Source organism: Dreissena polymorpha, chromosome 3 (assembly GCF_020536995.1).
Source record: "Dreissena polymorpha isolate Duluth1 chromosome 3, UMN_Dpol_1.0, whole genome shotgun sequence".
Lineage (NCBI taxonomy): Eukaryota > Metazoa > Mollusca > Bivalvia > Myida > Dreissenidae > Dreissena > Dreissena polymorpha.
Window position 1 is genome coordinate 39,741,159 of NC_068357.1, and position 21,228 is coordinate 39,762,386.

At 36.3% G+C, this 21,228-nt stretch overlaps 1 protein-coding gene across 3 annotated transcripts; it reads right to left on the bottom strand.

Moving 5' to 3' along the window:
• Positions 1 to 5,534: 5,534 nt before the first annotated feature.
• On the bottom strand, positions 5,535 to 20,749 carry LOC127873779 (uncharacterized). Of its 3 annotated transcripts, XM_052417757.1 has the most exons (8): positions 20,648 to 20,749; positions 15,753 to 16,420; positions 15,304 to 15,377; positions 14,683 to 14,736; positions 12,991 to 13,089; positions 12,057 to 12,158; positions 6,587 to 7,932; positions 5,535 to 6,484 (listed from the first exon to the last, which is right to left on the bottom strand). In XM_052417757.1, exons 2-7 carry the CDS (start codon positions 16,396 to 16,398, stop codon positions 6,628 to 6,630), a joined length of 2,280 nt encoding a protein of 759 aa, XP_052273717.1. In that variant the 5' UTR covers positions 16,399 to 16,420; positions 20,648 to 20,749; the 3' UTR covers positions 5,535 to 6,484; positions 6,587 to 6,627. The 3 variants fall into 3 exon arrangements, with proteins under 3 accessions (XP_052273717.1, XP_052273716.1, XP_052273718.1); XM_052417756.1 differs by having other exon boundaries at positions 5,535 to 7,932; XM_052417758.1 differs by lacking the exon at positions 14,683 to 14,736 and having other exon boundaries at positions 5,535 to 7,932.
• Positions 20,750 to 21,228: the final 479 nt, after the last annotated feature.

Genomic DNA, 21,228 nt, shown 5'->3' on the forward strand with positions numbered 1-21,228 from the left:
TGGCACATAAACCTTGCTATATAGGTCGGAGAGTTCGCTATAAACTACAGCAGCCCAGTCCCTAGTGTAATCTGTAGGGAAAATGTGCCACCGGGAACACGAGTACAGTTAAAAACAAGGGTACGTACAGGTATATTCTAACATATTGGGACATCGAAATATCGCATGCACTGCTTTCATAATTAAGTACTTTATAAAAAAAAAATCTGGGTGTGGGGGTGGGGAGACTTAACATAACAGAAACTATTTTTACAACATTTTGGCTTACCCGAAACAGACTTAATTAATACTAAATTTGAATGGATTGCTGTCAAATTTCTCGTACACTATTGAAACGAATTTTTCGAATGCGCGCGATTTTGAAGATATCAAAAGTAGCCGACCAAAAATATAGCCGACAGTCACATGTTGAGTAGGTTTAATCCTTTCCCACTCAGAAGCAATGTGAAAATGGATATGTGCAAACAGCATAAAACCAGAACAGCCTGCGAATTACTCTCAGTCTGTTCAGGTTTTATGCTGTTTGCTGCTCATCAGTATCTAAGGATTTGGAAATGAAGCCTTAAAAGCTTGAATCTAGTAAGATCTACACTTTCTCGAGCCTGTTCCCTGTGTACTTGGTGTCTTTGTGGAAGACCAAAAGAAGGCTCTCGCAGTGAGGATCGGATCCGTGATTCCCGGCGGCCACTATATACTATATCTTAAAATATGCGGCTTTTGTACAATTTCGCATCTGAACATTAATATAAATGTACAGTATGCAGGCGAATGTTATACAGAATATGATAATCCGTTTTCTACTGGTCTTCCGGTTTTAAATAAAGAATGTGCGCATTTGTAATAATATTAACTCAATGAACCTTTGTCGTGTTTTCATTTTGCTGCATGATCATTGAGTGAACTTAATATTTCTGACGTTGAAGGGTTTGTTATCTTTACCAATTAGGTTATCTTAATGAATGCGCTTTTACAAACAGTTTTCATTTGTGTTGTATTTAAATCGTAAACATCTATTGAAACGCCCGCGGTGGTAAAAGTTTTCTAACAAGAAAGAATAATAAAGATTTCCGCAATCTCTTTGTGGAGAAAATATTTGCAAACCGTAGTAAGCAACTGATGGACGCACTGACAATATTAATCATCTTTCTGCCCTTATTGTATACCTTGTATACTTGGGTGTAAATAAAGAGTTGTTCTGTTAAAAAACAAGAGATTTCTCCATCGGAAGACAAATTCCCCCAAAAAACGCTTTTTTCGAAACCTAAACGCAGATTTCGAAACCTAAACGCCGACCCGAAGTTCAAGTTCAAGGTCAAAGGGGTCAAAATTTGTGTGCGTATGGAAAGGCCTTGTCCATATACACATGCATACCAAATATGAAGGTTACATCTGAAGTGACATAGAAGTTATGAGCATTTTTCGAAAACCTAAACGCAAAAGTGCGACGGACAGACAGACGGACAGACAGTGCGACTGCTATATGCCACTCTACCGGGGCATAAAAAAGTTCAGTTTTGATATAGGACAATAACAATCCAACATGCACAACTTTATAACATACGGAAAAAACTCAATTTTTCGATGATTCAAGGGCCGTAACTCATGAGTGTCCGAGTCAATTTTGCTGATTATCGAACTCGACCTAGATCTTATTACCTTACACATTTTCATGAAGTGTGGTGGAGATCCTATGAAAATTGTTCGAGATATTGAACGGAAACGAGAAAAAACGCAATTTTTCGATGATTCAAGGGCCGTAACTCAGGAGTGTCTGGGTCAATTAGGCCGATTATCGAACTCGACCTAGATGTTATTGCCTTACACATTTTTATGAAGTGTGGCGAAGATCCTATGACAATTGCTCGAGTTATTGAGCGGAAACGAGAAAAAACGCAATTTTCGATGATTCAAGGGCCGTAACTCAGGAGTGTCTGGGTGAATTCGGCCGATTATCGAACTTGACCTAGATGTTATTGCTTCACACATTTGCATGAAGTTTGGTGAAGATCTGATGACAATTGCTCGAGTTAATGAGCGGAAACGAGAAAAAAACAAATTTTACGATGATTCAAGGGCCGTAACTAAAGAGTGTCTGGGTCAATTTAGCCGATTATCGAACTTGACCTAGATGTTATTGCCTTACACATTTTCCTGAAGTTTGGTGAGGATCTGATGACAATTGCTTGACTTAATGAGCGGAAACTAATCTGGACGGACTAACGGACTGACTAACGGACGGTGCGATTTTAAAAACACCCTAAGAAAAAGCTGAACCATTATACAGTTTGATGGATATTAGACATAACATACAGTAAAAGGCATTCAAGGTAAACAGTTTGTATATGTGTGAGTCATAATGTATTCAAACATGTTATTAATAGTGTGTATACACTGCAACTCAAATATATCACGGTCCGTTATATCGCGTTGCCCAATATATCGCGAATCGGCTATGGCCCCCAACAATCTGACCAGTATAAAACCCAAACAAGGGCTGTTTGTAAAACATGCATGCCCCCTATATGGGCTCTCCGTTGTAGTGACAGCCATTGTGTGAATATGTTTTTTGTCACTGTGACCTTGACCTTTGACCTAGTGACCTGAAAATCTATAGGGGTCATCTGCGAGTCATGATCAATGTACCTATGAAGTTTCATGATCCTAGCAATAAGCGCTCTTGAGTTATCATTCGGAAACCATTTTACTATTTCGGGTCCTGTGACATTGACCTTTGACCAAGTGACCTGAAAATCAATAGGGGTAAAATGCGAGTCATGATCAATCTAGCTATCAAGTTTCATGATCCTAGGCATAAGCGTTCTTGAGTTATCATCCGGAAACCATTTTACTATTTCGGGTCACCGTGACCTTGACCTTTGACCTAGTGACCTGAAAATCAATAGCGGTCATCTGCGTGTCATGATCAATGTACCTATGAAGTTTCGTGATCCTAGGCATAAACGTTCTTGAGTTATCATCCGGAAACCATTTTACTATTTCGGGTCACCGTGACCTTGACCTTTGACCTAGTGACCTGAAAATCAATAGGGGTCATCTGCCAGTCATTATCAATCTACCCATGAAGTTTCATAATCCTAGGCAAAAGCGTTCTTGAGTTATCATCCGGAAACCATTTTACTATTTCGGGTCACCGTGACCTTGACCTTTAACCTAGTGACCTGAAAATTAATAAAGGTCATCTGCGAGTAATTATCAATCTACCTATCAAGTTTCATGATCCTAGGCCTAAGCGTTCGTGAGTTATCATCCAGAAACCATCTGGTGGACGGACATACGGACGGAACGACATGAGCAAAACATATACCCCCTCTTCTTCAAAGGGGGGCATAATAACATGTTTTAATCTGAGAATTATCTGAGATAAAATCCGTTTCAATATATTCAATAACATATCAATTCAATTTGGTAATGCCAAGGTGGCCTTGTAACATAAATTCAATCAAACTAGCATACGGTGGAAAAATAATTACAAATAAAGCTAGTATATTTATGATAATCTATTAATTGTTTACATTTTTGCCATTACAACAATATGTAAAGCATGACATAAATGCAAGTGTTTTCAACAATATCATGCATAATAAATCTTTCAAATGCAATACAAATAATCTCTGTATATAAAAATTGAAAATTAAACGATTTTGAATTAAATAATCATGTTCACTATACTTTCAATACAAGCTATTTTATAATTATTATTATTATTATTATAAAGCATGACTTGAGCAAAAAACTTAAATATTTGTATTTCTGAAATTTAAGTTACTTCATACATTGTATGAAATAAAACTTTAATTTAAAAATCCAGTAACTACCATCTAAACGGGGCTTGTTCACAGATTCTCTTTTTTGTAAAAGGCCATTAAATAAACTTACTAAAAAAACGTTAGAGCTTAAATAAAAATTTTTAAGAGTTTACAATTATGCAATAGCTTTACAAGAATCATTTCAATAACAAAAGTCACAGCTTTTTTCCTACAGCCTTCTAACAGTAACCAATAATACTGGTGTGCCATGTTATATATAATAATATAAATGCTAAATGCCTGAATTGATTCGTGTATTTCGTTTTGTCTAAGCACAAGTTTAAAGATGCCATAACAGTAGGCGTTTTTCATATAGTGAACTTGAGTCAATCAACAAATATTCATGGTAATATGTTCATACATGATCATGCTTTGAGGCCATTTGTCAGGTAAATCACATCAGTGACAAACAATTCTCAACATATAGTACACATGTACATGTATTATTATACACACAGACAATATAAATTTTTCAGCCACCAAAATGACAAAATGCAGTTTAAGTGATGTGTCAAACACTATACCACAATAACCAAAACCAAAGAACACTACACTGTTGTCAATAACATAAACAAGTCCAAAGCACCATACAAACAATACATAATACAGCCTGTGACAAAATGCATAGAAATTCAGCACCAGTGAAAATGACAAATACAATTAAACATATGGCAATTTACTCCAACTTCGTTAATTTCTTAGTTTATAATTAATAAGCTTTTGTTAAATCATACAATATCCTATACACTTGAAATAAGACATGAATACCCCAGCTAATTAAGAAGCAACTGGTTATGCTATTTAATAGAATGGACATGTGCTTTCAAAAACCCGCGGACAACAGTAACAATTCCTGCTCACATGCCATCTTTTTAAATGACTGTAGCATAAAAACAACTGTCAGATCGTACAGGCTTTTTCACTTTTTGCCGAACATTCATATGACCCTGGTTTTGGGAAAACTGGACTTAATGCATATACGTAAAGTGTACCTGATCAGCAGTCCACACAGGCTAATCAGGGCGAACAATTTTCGCTTTCATGGTACTTTTTCATTTCAAGGATGTCTCTTATCAGTGACAATCAAGTTAAACCAAAAAGTGTTGTCCCTGATTAGCCTGTGTGTACTGCACAGGCTTATCTGGGTCAGCAATATATGCACATGCATTAAGCCCAGTTTTTCCAGAAGTAAGCTAATATTATAAAGATACTGCTTGAATATAAAATTAATAAGAGCTGAAGTAGTTTGCATGGTCATTTAACTTCATTTTATAAATAAAACATTCATCTTAACAAAAACTATCATCTCATGATAACAAAAATACTTAACACACTGTATACTTGGGAAAATACCGTAACAAATCTATAAACAATGAACCTGCATTCACAATATTTTTATGTGGGAAAAAAACATATGTATATGTTTATATTTACATGTAAAAAAGTAAAAATATTATATAAATGCAATAAATACTTACATATTCATAGAAATAATTGCCAAGTAAGCAATTCACTTAATACTTTGGTTCTTTTTTACAGATTAGAATTCAAACATTCACATTTAAATAAGTCGATCTTCCTAGATATTTGTATAAGTAACTGCTTTAAATGCAAATTAGCAATATTGAAAATGCGTTATGTATATCAATAATGTTTATATATCAGTGCAAATATTTCAACAAATTATTTTTTTTATGTTTCATAATTTAACCCGATACTTAAATTGATTTTTAATGATTTTTCAAAGTAAGTCTATAGAAGCTGTCTGACCCCCAGGGAATAGCCAGTTGCTAGAAAGATGAATCAAACCAAATGCATTCTGATGTTTGATATGAAAAGATTACAAAAATTGTGAGTAAAAAACAAATACTTGAATTGACAAGTAGATAATATCATACTATCTGCACTTATTCAGATCAGAGAACAGAGATCAAGTTTTTAAACACATACAATCAATATTTACAGCAAGTGGAGGTGAAATAATGATACTGTCCATTAGTATCTAAAGCTGTGATACAATATTAAGACAAGATTTTATGTTCCGTTTGGAATAATATATGTACAACATTAGTAAACTTAAAATATGTAAGAAAGATTGAACTCATTTTATGTTCCATCGCCAAAAATAAATAGTTCTATATTGCACTGCCAAAGCTTTTAAAGTTTAACTATTTCAATTTTATAGTGTTTTATCTCTGCATAACAGATGTATAAATTTAAATTTTAAAACCGATTTAATAAACAAATTAATACTTGTCTCGGCACAAACCACAACAAATAGCTTCAGAACCATGAACATTTCTTTGTAAATGCCAAACAAATTACAGAGTTTAATATAACAAGAAATATTATCTTTTATGATGAATTACTAATGTAAATGTACTTATTTATTGATTTGAACACAAACAATTATGTCCTAAATGTAAATGCCCTATAATATTTATAGTAAATATTTATGCAAACAATTGCAATTAAGTATCGGTATTGTAAATACTATCTTCACCAGATTTATGCACTTTCAAGTCAATCCAAAGTAACTACTGGCTTATAAATCTGCACTTTAAAGCAAAACCTGGCTCAACAATGCATGTGCTTGAAAGTAATGCCTGGCTTATGCACTTTGAGAAATGCCTAATTTATGCACTTTAATGTAAAACCTGGCATATGCATTTCTAACCCACACTTGGCTTATGCACTTTAAGAAATGCCTGGTTTATGCACTTTAATGTAAAACCTGGCCTATGCACTTTAATATAAACCTGGCTTATGCACTTCTAAGTAACACCTGGCTTATGCACTTCTAATCCTTGTAGTAGCCATCTCTGGTTTCTCTTCTGCCCCTTTCATACTGCTGCTGTTGTGGGTCCCTGGTCTCACTATATCCCTGCATGCGCCTGTCCTGGTAACTGGGCGGAGCATTGTATCTAGGGGGCAGGACGTGTTGCATGGATGGCACTCCCTGAGGCGGCTGCTGAAGATTATTTACATTTGGGTGGGTAGGTGTGGCCCTATGGATTGAAAACTGAGGTAACGCTGCCGGGTGCTGCTGAGTAGGCCTCATTCCTTGAGGGGAGGGGTCACGTACGTTAGATTTTGAAGGGGTCTGACTTCTTGTTCCAGGTGCCATGTTTTGGTAATAGGAACTGTTTTGACCTTGCAACATTTGTGGTCTCTGATCTTGTGACATTGGTGGTCTCTGATGCGCAGGATTTGGACCGGGTCCTCTCTGGTTCGGTCCTGACTGAGTAGAGCCTACTTGCCTGCTGCCTTGGTAATAATTATCGGTGAAGTTTGGTTGTGGTGGAGGATAGTCATAATTAGAAGAATCGTGCGGTTTAGCATGACCGTAGTTTTGAGAAGGTGGGGATGCGTAATATGCAGAAGTAACATTCTCATACGATCGATCATTCCGTGGCATAGACTGGAGCTGGTTCTGATAGACAGGACTGTGGCCCTCAGACATAGGGGCATCCAACTGAGAACCCATTAGCCTGCTAGGAGGGCCAGGGGACTGACTGTAATACTCCGTCCCTTTAGGGGTCATGGACCTTCGGACTGGACCTGGAGAGTGACTTCTGGGCTCCATTCTCTGCATGGGAGGCCCTGTGGGTCCCTGAACTAGCGGGGTTGGAGTGACAGGCGTCGACCTGGAGGTATGAATGTAACCATACTTGGGCTGATTACCATAATTATGTGGCTGCGGAGGGGCGTAATCAAAGGACTGCGAATACGAAGAACTTGAGGTTAGCGGTCTTTGAATGGGAGCCTGATGTAGTGTTTTCTGATATTGTCCTTGAAAGTCAAGGTCATTATTAGACACAGGGTCATTGTACTGTGGATTGACCAAATACCCAGATCCTTTCTCATCAGGCCTTGGTGCATATATAAGGTCTGGTCTTCCTTGCACCTGCTGGTACCCTGGAGGGTATACATTGTCCTCTGATGCCACACTGCTAACAGACTGGTTCCCTGCTCCCTCTGGCAGCTTGCTGTGGGAGGAACCAATGTTCTCGTAGACTGGGGGTCCCGTGCTGGGCTCTGACAGCCCCTCTGTTTGTGACTGCTGCTTCTCTGCCTGAACATTGCCCAGTTTTCTCCACACCACCTAAAATATAACATAGAGAGCTTGCACATTAAAGTCAGATGTTTATGTTCTGGTTATTTGGAAGTCTGAAATACAACAAGAGGACCATGATAGCTCTGAAATGCTCAAATGAGTTCAAGGAACATTTATGGGGAAGCATTGACCAAGTGACTTAGTTTTTGACCCTGCTTGACCAAGATTAAAACATGGCCTTGATATTGTCAAGTTGAACATTCTGATAAAAGTTCATCATGATTTAGTCATGCATATGGTGTGAGAGATAACAAGATTTTCTAAGATTTGACCTTGTTTTCTAGTTTTAGAATTAACCAGACTCAGACTTAATTGAAATAAATATTTAAAGAGTGTAGACTTGATTGTGGAAACAGGGTTTTTCTAAGATTGAACCTGGCGTTCTTGTTTTCGGATGCACATCAGGGGTTTTTCCAGCCATTTTGGGAAAAGGAGTCTGGTTAAATTGGGATTTTTTAATTGATAAAAGTGTCAATATTGGGATTTTTTATCGACAAAAACGACCAAATTGGGATTTTTTTATCAACAGATATTGACACAACAGGTCTTTTCATGGCCGTTTTGGATACAAATCATATAAATTATGGTTATATATTTTCATTTTTGTATGTTGTTTAAAAAAATGAGATAGAGTCTAATAATTATATTAAGTCATAAGACACTTCTTTTAACAAACAAAAATCATAATTATTTTCTTTTTTTTGAAATTGGGAATTTTTTTATAATTTTGGTTTGGGACTGGGTCCGTTTGCTTTGGGATCGGGTCCGTTTTACGGCCTTTTTTACATAGCGGAAAAAACCCTGCACATGATCCAGATTTACCACTCATGAAGATAAATAAATGTGGCCTCAGAATGTTCACAAGCATTTAAATTGATTTGTTCTTACAACCTTGTTTTTGACCCTTACAATCCTGTTTTGGAATTGCTGAATATAATGGTGGAAATAATATTGAGACTTACGTTCTGACCAATTTCATTAAAATGGGCTATAAATGTGGCCTGTAGAGTGGTAACAAGCTTTTCTTTTAATATCCTTATATGTGTAATAGTTTTTTTACCCAACTCAAACCAATGCAATGTTGGCCAACATATCATTGGGGAAACATAGTTTGACTATCCATGAAGATAAAGTTATAAATATTGCATGACCTCCATAGTGTGCAAAAGCTTTTTCTTTAATTTGACCTAGTGACCCTAGTAACTTGAAAATTGGGCCAAAAATGTGGCATTCACAAGCCTTTTCTTTATTATAATCAATTGACTTAGTTTCGAACCCACATTACCCAGTTTCAAACTCCGAAGAGATATCATTAAGACAAATGTTCTGACCAAGTTTCATTATAAACGGGCAATAAATGTGGCCTTTTAATTGTGCAAAAGCATTTTCTTTCATTTTTCAGCTAAATTACAATTTTAAATACACAGCACTACAGTATTCAAGTCAGTTTAACATCTTCATAACAAGAGTTCCGCTGTCGGAGATGACCGCATTGAAGCCGGATTTTTTATTTAAATGACAGGAAAGTACCTTTCGTGTTTTTGTCAATGCAATACTTAAATTACTGAAACAGCAAAAATTATAATATTTTAGAGCCCTTTCACATTTGAAGTTGCCGCAACTGTGAACCTCAATTGAATGTCCTTGAAATTACCAGTGGTAAGCATACCAAAGTTAAATCATGAAAAAAATATTCACATTTAAGGTCACTGTCAATTGAAAGACTTTAAAATGACCAGTTGTTCTCTTGACCAGTGGTCATCTGTTAGTCATGGCAAAGTCCATGTCCAAGCATACGAAAGTTAAAACAACTTTTAATTATTAACATTCAAGGTCACAGTGACCTTGACCTTCAATGACCTTAAAATGACCAATTGTCATCTACTAGTGCTGGCCAACCTTCATGTCCAGTTTGAAGACTGTAAGTCCAAGCATAAGAAAGTTATTCCATGAAATAAGAATTTTAACATTTTTACATTCAAGGTCACGGTGACCTTGACCTTAAAATGACCAGTGGTCATCTACTAGTTCTGGCCAACCTTCATATCAAGTTTGAAGACTCTAGGTCTAAGCATACCAAAGTATTAACAACTTTAACATATTTACATCCAAGGTCACAGTGACCTCGACCTTCAAATGAATGACCTTGAAATGACCAGTGGTCATCTAAGTGTGCTTGCAAACCTTTACGTCAAGTTTGAGATTCTAGGTCCAAGCATACCAAAGTTACAACAATTTTAACATTTTAACATTTAAGTTCACAGTGACCTTGACCTTCAAATGAATGACATTGAAATGAATGACCTTGAAATGACCAGTGGTCATCTAAGTGTGCTTGCAAACCTTTACGTCAAGTTTGAGATTCTAGGTCCAAGCATACCAAAGTTATAACAATTTTAACATTTTAACATTGAAGGTCACAGTGACCTTGACCTTCAAATGAATGACATTGAAATGAGCAGTGGTGATCTTCTAGTACTGGCCAACCTTTATGTCAAGTTTGAAGACTCTAGGTACAAGCATACCAAAGTTATAACATGGAATAAGAACTTTAACATTTTTACCTACCAAAGTTATAAGAACTTTAACATTTTTACATTCAAGGTCACAGTGACCTTGACCTTAGAATGAATGACCTTGAAATGACCAGTGGTCATCTAAGTGTGCTTGCAAACCTTCATGTCAAGTTTGAAGACTCTATGTCCAAGCATACCAAAGTTATAACAATTTTAACATTTTAACATTTAAGGTCACAGTGACCTTGACCTTCAAATGAATGACATTGAAATGACCAGTGGTCATCTTCTAGTACTGGCCAATCTTTATTTCAAGTTTGAAGAGTCTAGGTACAAGCATACCAAAGTTATAACATGAAATAAGAACTTTAACATTTTTACATTCAAGGTCACAGTGACCTTGACCTTCAAATGAATGACCTTGAAATGTCCAGTGGTTACTTACTAGTTCTGGCCAACCTTCATGTCAAGTTTCAAGACTCTAGGTCCAAGCATACCAAAGTTATAACAACTTTAACATTTTTACATTCAAGGTCACAGTGACCTTGACCTTCAAATGAATGACCTTGAAATGTCCAGTGGTTACTTACTAGTTCTGGCCAACCTTCATGTCAAGTTTCAAGACTCTAGGTCCAAGCATACCAAAGTTATAACAACTTTAACATTTTTATATTGAAGGTCACAGTGACCTTCACCTTCAAATGAATGACCTTGAAATGACCAGTGGTCATCTGTTAATCCTGGCCAACCTTCATGTCAAGTTTGAAGACTCTAGGTCCAAGCATACCAAAGTTATACCATGAAATAAGAACTTTAACATTTTTACATTCAAGGTCACAGTGACCTTGACCTTCAAATGAATGACCTTGAAATGACCAGTGGTTACTAACTAGTTATGGCCAACCTTCATGTCAAGTTTCAAGACTCTAGGTCCAAGCATACCAAAGTTATAACAACTTTAACATTTTTTATATTGAAGGTCACAGTGACCTTGACCTTCAAATGAATGACCTTGAAATGACCAGTGGTCATCTGTTAATCCTGGCCAACCTTCATGTCAAGTTTGAAGACTCTAGGTCCAAGCATACCAAAGTTATACCATGAAATAAGAACTTTAACATTTTCGAGCACGCCGCCACCCCGCCCGCCCGCCCCCCCCGCCCGCCCGACAACATCAATCTATAAGCCGAGATTTTTTCGAAAAAAATCCGGCTAAAAAAGCAAAACTCATTGTTTTAGTTATACTACCAGCTGAAAGGTTACAAAATAAGTGTCTTATATACATTGTTGTTAAGTATTCATGTTAATTAAGAGGATGATTTTTTTGTCAAAGCTTGAAAAAACCTGTGAGCTAAACTCAAATGATCCTGCCCCACAACTACAAATACTTTTGATCACAAACATGGTCTAAACACAATATATTGATCAATGAGAAGTATGTTAGTAACATTTTCTTCTTGTTTGTTGGTTAAATATATGCGAATAAGAATAATATTGAACAAATATGACAATATGAAGTTTTGGAGCCAGAGGCAAGGGTGTTCAGACTGCCAGTTTTCAAAAGTTAATGCAGCCAATCCTGTGTAAGGTTCTTACATTGCACATTTCCCTGACGATAGCCTTCTCCTTATCATCTAGAGCACTGTCCTCTCCAACAGCTGTCAGAGGCCTCTCAAGGTTCTCATGTACCTCCAGCACCTGCAAAGACAGCAATGGCAACAGCATCAGTAACAACAGCACAGGCAACAACAACAACACCATCATCAGCAAAAACAGTATCATCATTCTGCAGTAACAAAACTTGAAGCAACAACAATAGCATCAGCATTAACAACAGCAGAAGGAATGACAACTACAGCAAAATGAGCATGATCTGCAGTAACAAGTTCATCATCAATATCACAGTATCATCAATATCACAGTATCATCAATATCAAAGGCTGCAGATACAATATCATCAACGTAAACAACATCCGAGAAAGAACTGAGTGGGCAGCAGTCTTTTAAAACTATAAAAGCGAGTTTGCATCTTAACACATGATCTTATACTATTTAGGATAGTATAAAGAAGAAAATTTGACCTGAGAAATCGGAAAAAGAATACAATTGTATCATCTGAAAAGAAGTTAAAGAAACAACAAGATGAAACAATAAATGAAACAATCTTTTAATCTGTTGATCAAATACAACATTCTTAACTGACACTCTGTAAATTCTTACACTCTGTAAATTATTGAAAACAATACTAGTTAAGTAAACAGGAGTAATACAACGCTTCGAATAATCAACTAACATTCTCTCATGCACAGAATCGTATCACATATTCCACAGAAGTGCATCACGTAAACCCAAGCTTTACAACCTTGTTTATGACACTGGTTCAGATATAAAAACAAAGACGGACCATTCAAATGTCCAAGGTAATTAACAAAACCTATTTATTATTCTGGATGAAACCATTTCAAAAGGAATCACTGATCAGATTTATCTTATGCAGGAGAATGCAAAACAGGTTATCTCCAATTAATACCTTCATGGCATGGACCACGGCCTCTGGTTTATGAGGACTGGTTCCCCTATTGCTGTTGTCTCTTGTTCCATCTGGGCCCAATCGTTGGGTACCAGCCACCTGGAAAATGTAAGCATACAATTGATAAGAAAATCAATAATCAATGTCTTGAGGCAATTAAATGTCAAGCAAAAGTTTAAACTGCAGTATTCCTTTTAGGTAATGTCTTTGTTTAATGAAAATATACATAATGTATTAGTTTTTAAACTTTTTACATTGGACTGTTGGAAACTTTCAAGACACAAAAGTAAAATTTTGTCATCCAAGATTTCTCAGGGATTTTCCTCCACGAATCCATTCAGCAGACAGGGGCTTTTTTCTGCTGATTTTTTAGTCCTTATTTGGTAATATTCCTAATGGCATATAGTTTGTTTTTTTTACAAAATCAAGTTAAAAAATTACCAAATGATTGTTTGACCTTCTAATGTTTGTCAATAGAGTCCAATAGTCCAAAAACATGATGTGTTTTGAATGTGTCATATTTACCAGTACTTTATTGTATCTTTATATTTATACATGTACATGATTTTCTGTTTTTGTTAGTTTTAAAACTACTTGTTCAACATTTTGCATTCAAACCAGTGATTTTTCTTTATTTGTTACAGGCTGTGCCATTTGAAATGGGAAAATTAGCGCGATAAACAGTGAAATTGGGAAAAATAGCGCGATAAACCATGAAATTGTGAAAAATTAAGCATTATAAATATGATTATAAGTAACAGAATAAATATTGTTTTTAAGTGCATGTTCAGGGGGTTTTCTAGCCATTTTGAGAAAAGGAGTCTGGTCAAATTGGGAATTTTTTTAATCAATAAAAGTGGCAAATTTGGGAATTATTTATCAACAAAAAGGACTAAATTAAAGGTATATATTTTGTAGGATGTTTAACAAATAAAGTTGAGATCTAGAGTTAAGAAATCATAATAAAGTCATAAGAGACTTCTTTCTTAAAAAAAATTTGGTCAGATTTTTGAGAAAAAAACTGGAATTTTGCAATTGGAAAGCAGCCGAAAATCGGCTGTAATTTTGGGGAAAAAAATCACTGCAAACAATTATACTTATTTTTTTAATTTAAAGTCAATTGATGTTTAACTTACAAATTTCATGGCTAAAGGTTTTAGTCCCAAAATGGTGAGAAACAGCCCTTCAAATTCGGATTTTGAACAAGTTTATAGCTACATATCTCAACATTTAGTTCATCTCAGTTATACTCAATTTTGAAGCACCCGTTAGCTAAACAGCAAAATTTATTTCCCAATTGTAGTCAAAATGCCATGATTTTTCTCAACCGTAAGGGACCTGGCTCAATGGTGGAAAAAAACATTGGATATATTTTATCTAGATTTTCTCAAGTTTTGATATTATTCAGTATTATGATATTAAAGATGAGCATCTGAAGATAAAGTGCAGAGTATTCCAGTAAAAATAAGGTGAATATTTATAAAAGCTAGCTTGAATGTCCAACTGATAAGACATCCATTTCAATAAATACAAATGTGAGACTAAATGATCAATCATTCCATTAAGAACTTTACAAAATAGTACAATAATAAATAAAAGTTGTTAAAATCTTCATATCAGTTAAGAAAAAATACTCTTGAGACATTGTGTTGAATGTTTAGATGAATTTGATAATAATGAACTGTTTATTACCTGCACCAAAGGTGTAACTTTACTTTGACTTGGTTGCTTTATATTCCAGCCAGACTGTAAAACCCAAAACAAGGTTGTCTAACAAGGTATTAGCTTCCAAACATTACAACACAACTAACAAGGTATTAGCTTCTAAACATTAGAACACAGCCAAGCATTGCTGCGTTTAAAGATCATATAATTAAACCATATTTTTTTATTGCCAGTGCAGAGTCCATGTTGCCTCGCAAAAGAATCTTTAAAAAGAAGAGCAGTTGTTTTCCTTTTTATTTTGGTTAAACCACCATATTTTATTTCAACAACTGCTTGTTTTAGTTAAACAGTTAACAGTTAATGGTACAAAATGGCAGCATAAAGGTGTTTGGTACTTTCATTAACCAAGATGTCATTTCAAAATAGTTTTTCGGTAAAAGCCTATCGCAAATATTTACGCAGTGGCCACTTCTTTTGACTATAAATGTAACCTAAATGGTTTACATGTATAAAACAAGAGGATCATAATGGCCAAAAAGTGCATACTTGGGTACAATGAACATTAATTGTATATGCATTTAATAAAAGTAATACCTTTACTTGTGATTTCAACAACCAACTACCAGTATAGTACATGTATGCATTTACCTCTTCTTTGCTTTGTTTTTCTTTTTCAATGTTCTTCAGCCTGTTGTCAATCTTACGAACATAGTCACTGTCAGCTGAAACATTTTAAAGAATTATGTTCTAAACTGGAAACTGGAAAAATCTATAGCGAAAAACATATAAAATACCAGCCCGTAAAATAAAGAATGAGACTGGAAAATCTTTCTGTTAACAAAAAAACTGAGCCATTATTTGTCCATATAAGCAAGTGTACAATTTGAGCATTTCCTTATCTTGTTAATGCATTTAGACTTTTAGTAATACTGGTAATCATTTGCAATAAAAATCGACTATTAAAAAGGGAGATGTCAAGAAATCCAGTTTTAAAGGATACAAGCACCTACATAATATTAATGCAAAACATAATCCACATCTTGAAAGTCCCTTATTGACAGAAATCTGAGATACTTAGCACTATTATATGATGATACCTGTTTTATCAGCGTTGTCCTGCAGTTCGCTCATTGGGACGAGTTCAATATCAGGCTGCTGGTCTTCATTGCCAGCCACAGTGCTGCTACTGCTGCCGTCCCCTTCATCTCGTGGCTGACTAGCCCGCAACCTCTCCTGGTCAAGGTACAAACACAACTCCTTCAAGTCCAGGTTGTCCGTTATCAGCTCCTGTTGCTTCACCTCAAGCTCCTTCAGTTTCTCTTGGTATGCAGACACCTCACTTCTCATGACACTGGCAGTGTAGCGACCAAACCTCTGCCATTCTTTTGCCAGTTTCCTGCCTCGCTGTCGGTCATCATCAAGAAAACAGCACAGGTCTCTGAGCTCTTGGTTATCGTCTTGAAGGCTCTGATTAATGTCTTTCAGACCACGCAATTCAAGTAACAATATCTGCATTCTTTTATTAACATCCTTTAAAATTGAGGAGTGCTCTGCAACGACGTTTCGATTTTCTGCCTCAAGTCGCCTTATTATCTGCAATAATTCGTCATTGCTCTTTCTTCGAAAATCCTCGTCCGGGGTTTTAGAAAGAGCTAAGAGAGACGAGCTGGGAGTGATGGGCTTGTAGGTGGGTACTGGCGTACTTCGTGCACTTGAGGTGGAGGAAACACTCCCAGAATCCATGATGAAAGAAATTGAACAGCTCCTTAAAAAGATATGGTTTAACAAAGTACATACTTTGCTTCAACTAAAAAGGTCTTTTTTATTTAGCTATGACCATGCAAAAGCCAGTTGTTAACTTGGTTACTTAAACTTACTTAGCCTATTGTTAAAAAACTATGTTTTTATTGAAACCAAACATGTTCATTACCAATAAGGATTTCTAGAAGATAAGTTGTATTAACACCTAAATTAGAGATAAAATTGTACTTGTTTAGAGCAATATAAGGTTATTATGTTAACAATTATTATCCCCACGCTTTTTGAAAAGCGTGGGGATATTGTGGTTATCTCCGCCGTCTGTATGTCTGTCCGTCCTGGCCACTATCTCCTCCTACACTATAAGCACTACAACCTTGAAACTTACACACATGGTAGCTATGAGCATATGTGAGACCCTGCACTATTTGGAATTTTGATCTGACTGCTGGGTCAAAAGTTATGGGGGTTGGGGCGGGGCCGGGTCAGAGATTTTCACTCATTTTTTTAGGTTATTTTATTATAATTTCTTCATTTCTACACCGATTGTCTTCAAATTGATACCGAACCTCTCTTAGTCTTATGACAATACGGTCAATCTCAACTATGCATGGCCCCATTACCAACCCTGGGGCACCCCGCCCACATAGGCCACGCCCACCCAAAATTGCAGTTTTACTATAATTTCTTCATTTCTACACTGATTCACTTTAAATTGATACTGAACCTTTCTTATGACAATACGTTCAATCTCAGCTATGCATGGCCCCATTACCAACCCTGGGGCACCCCGCCCACATAGGCCACGCCCACCCAAAATTGCCTTTTACTATAATTTCTTCATTTCTACACCGATTCACTTCAAATTGATACTGAACCTCTCTTATGACAATACGGTTAATCTCAACTATGCATGGCCCCATTACCAACCCTGGGATGCCCCGCCCACCCCAAATTGCCTTTTACTATAATTTCTTCATCTCTACACCGATTCACTTCAAATTGATACTAAACCTCTTTTATGACAATACGGTCAATCTCAACTATGCATGGCCCCATTACCAACCCTGGGGCATCCCGCCCACATAGGCCACGCCCACCCAAAATTGCAGTTTTACTATAATTTCTTCATTTCTACACTGATTCACTTCAAATTGATACTGAACCTTTCTTATGACAATACGGTCAATCTCAGCTATGCATGGCCCCATTACCAACCCTGGGGCACCCCGCCCACATAGGCCACGCCCACCCAAAATTGCCTTTTACTATAATTTCTTCATTTCTACACCGATTCACTTCAAATTGATACTGAACCTCTCTTATGACAATACGGTTAATCTCAACTATGCATGGCCCCATTACCAACCCTGGGACGCCCCGCCCACCCCAAATTGCCTTTTACTATAATTTCTTCATCTCTACACCGATTCACTTCAAATTGATACTAAACCTCTTTTATGACAATACAGTTAATCTCAACTATGCATGGCCCCATTACCAACCCTGGGGCGCCCCGCCCACATAGGCCAAGCCCACCCAAAATTGCCTTTTACTATAATTTCTTCATTTCTACACTGATTTACTTCAAATTTATACTGAACCTCTCTTATGACAATACGGTCAATCTCAACTATTTATGGCCCCATTACCAACCCTGGGGCACCCCGCCCACATAGGCGACACCCACCCAAAATTGCATTTTACTCTAATTTCTTCATTTCAATAATTTACTTCTAATTGATACTGAACTTCTCTTATGACAATACGGTCAATCTCAACTATGCATGGCCCCATTACCAACCCTGGGGCGCCCCTGGGTCAAACATGCCGCGTTGGGATACGTGTCGGCCTCTGCCGCGCCATTTCTAGTTTCAATATATATTAATATTTGAGGTCAAGAGTAATGCAAAGACAATTTGTACAGTTAGTAAAAAATATAGTGGACATTTGATCCAAAGGCTGAATTTTCAATTAAGTACGCTTTCAAGTCATGTACATAACTTGGCTACCAATTGAAATAGATGAGATAACTGTTAACTAGAAATGGCGCGGCAGAGGCCGACGCGTATCCCCTCGCCGCATGTTTGACCCAGGGGTGCCCCAGGGTTGGTAATGGGACCATGCATAGTTGAGATTGACCGTATTGTCATAAGAGAAGTTCAGTATCAATTAGAAGTGAATCGGTGTAGAAATGAAGAAGTTAAGTAAAAGGCAATTTTAGGTGGGTGTGGCCTATGTGGGCGGGGCGCCCCAGGGTTGGTAATGGGGCTATGCATAGTTGAGATTGACCGTATTGTCATAAGAATAGTTCAGTATCAATTAGATGTGAATCGGTGTAGAAATGAAGAAATTATAGTAAAAGGCAATTTTGTGTGGGTGTGGCCTATTTGGGCAGGGGCGCCCCAGGGTTGGTAATTGGGCCATGCATAGTTGAGATTGACCGTATTGTCATAAGAGAAGTTCAGTATCAATTAGAAGTGAATCGGTGTAGAAATGAAGAAGTTATAGTAAAAGGCAAGTTGTTTCAGATTCGCAAATTTTCGTTTTTGTTATGATATTTATGAGGAAATTGTAATACTGACCATTTACCATGCTCTTAAATATCCATTATATGCATCTTTTGACGATTTGAAAACCTGAAAATTATAAAGCGTCGTGCAAAGCGAACCGATTGAATAACTTGCAGGTTTTTTTTTCCACTTTTTGGGAAGATAGCCCATGGCTTTGGAATTGGGAATTTTATCGGCATTTTCATGAAATTGGGAAAATAAATTCATTGGCCGTTTTTTCCACACGAAAAATCCACTGATGAGGGAAACACTAAATTTGATATAGCTCTTTATAATCATTCAAGTTAAAAGAACAAAATCATAAAATACTTTGTAAGATGTAATTGAATTAAAATTGAGATAAAATATGCATAATACACTTCTTTCTAAAAAAAAAAAAATTTTTTTTTTTTTTTTTTTTTTTTTTGGAAATTGGGAATTTTTGGCCACATTTTGGGAAAAAAGTATACTTTTTGGGATTGTAAACATAGCCGAATTTCGGCTATAAAATCGGGCCAAAAAAAACCCTGACTTGGAAGAAGTATTTTGGGAAACAACAATGATTGCTTATATAGGTAAAAAATACATCCGCTCTAAGCATGAGCATGGATGGTCGAGTGGTCTGGGCGGGAGACTTTTTACTCCAGGACTCCAGGGGTCAGTGGTTCGAGCAATGTTTAGGGTTACTTTTTTTCCTTTTTTAAAATTATATTCTTGTTTTTTTACTAGAGATTTTTAGTTCAAATGTTTAAATTTATCAATATAAAGCATTTAATGACATGCTTCAATACATGCCAAAATCTGTTGGACGGCCCCTTTAACACTGTTCATAATTTCAAAATGTCACAGTGTCCCAGATAAACTGTGTATTCGCGTCTTTCACCCTATTAAAATGATTAAAAATGCAAAGAAATGCAATATCATGCGTATTGAAAATGCAACCAATTTGACTTTTACGCAAATTCCTAAAATTTGATGCGTATGATACAATAGCTTCAATCGAAAATTCTTTGCTAATTTTCGGTATATCCTCTTTGCAATTATTATCGTAATAAGACGTCGCTTTTATTCAGCAAGCTTCTGGATGAAGGAGCACGACAATAGTCAAAGTTATTCAAACACTCTGTGAACTAGATTTCATATTTAATTACAGCATCTGACAAAATTACTTACGACATACATGCGTTTTAAGGTAAGAATTTTTATAACTCATTTCACCCTATTTCAAGACCGAAATCACCCTATTTTTTAAAATCAATTGGTGAAAACCCTATTTCCCAAATAATTATCTGGGGCACTGATATCAGCAAGAATAGTGTGTTGAAAAATCGTGTTTTTTTAGGTTGCATGCAAAGGATAATGTTCGTAGGCTGCCATTCAGGTAAATTTAATGTGTTTTTAACTTTTTGACCTTTATTCATCGCTTTCCTTAATTAGTAACGAACAACGTCTGTGCGCAAAACTGCGATTGTGTTAATATATATATGTATTCCCAGAGCCGCCATAGTAAAAATTATCAAAGGCTTCGGGAGTACGTTTATATCGACTAACCTCAGAATTCGCGACAATTTTAATTTTTATTTAAAACATACCGTTCAAGAAGAAAGAGTAACAAATCCGACAGTCATACTTATGAATACTTTACGGTCCTATACATCTAGTATGAAGTCTGTATCACTTACCAATGAATCCTACTCAGAGACACACATTGTAGTTTACACCTGTAATGAGCGAAATTAATGACAACATGCAATGGCGGCGAAATTGACAGGCGGTGCTCAGGTAAAAATATACTCGTGCACTTAAACACAGTAGGTAATAGTGCACTTATAATTTAAAAACAGCTAGCAATCGCAGTCTACGCATCGTAGACGTTGGACTTAGCTTAGCCTGGCCCCGTGTTCACAAACGATTTTCAATTTTTGCAATCGAAAATCGATTTTAACTGACATTGATTTTTATTTTTTCCTATCAACTACAATAGAAATCCATGTTCAATGACAATCAAAATCGATTTCCGATTGCAAAAAATGTTTTGTGAACACGGGGCCAGGTCTTAGTTATGTTAAGGCAACACAAACATTGATCAGATGTTCTCCGGATTTGTCCCACATCAAATTCGTAAAGCGAAATATAGAAAACAAGAACTATCTTTAAAAAGATATACGGCGTTGATGTTGTAATGTTTGCGACCAGTGAAAGGAAATGGAATGAAGCGACCATGTATTTTAATGAAGGTAGTGAGTGATAATAATATAATATA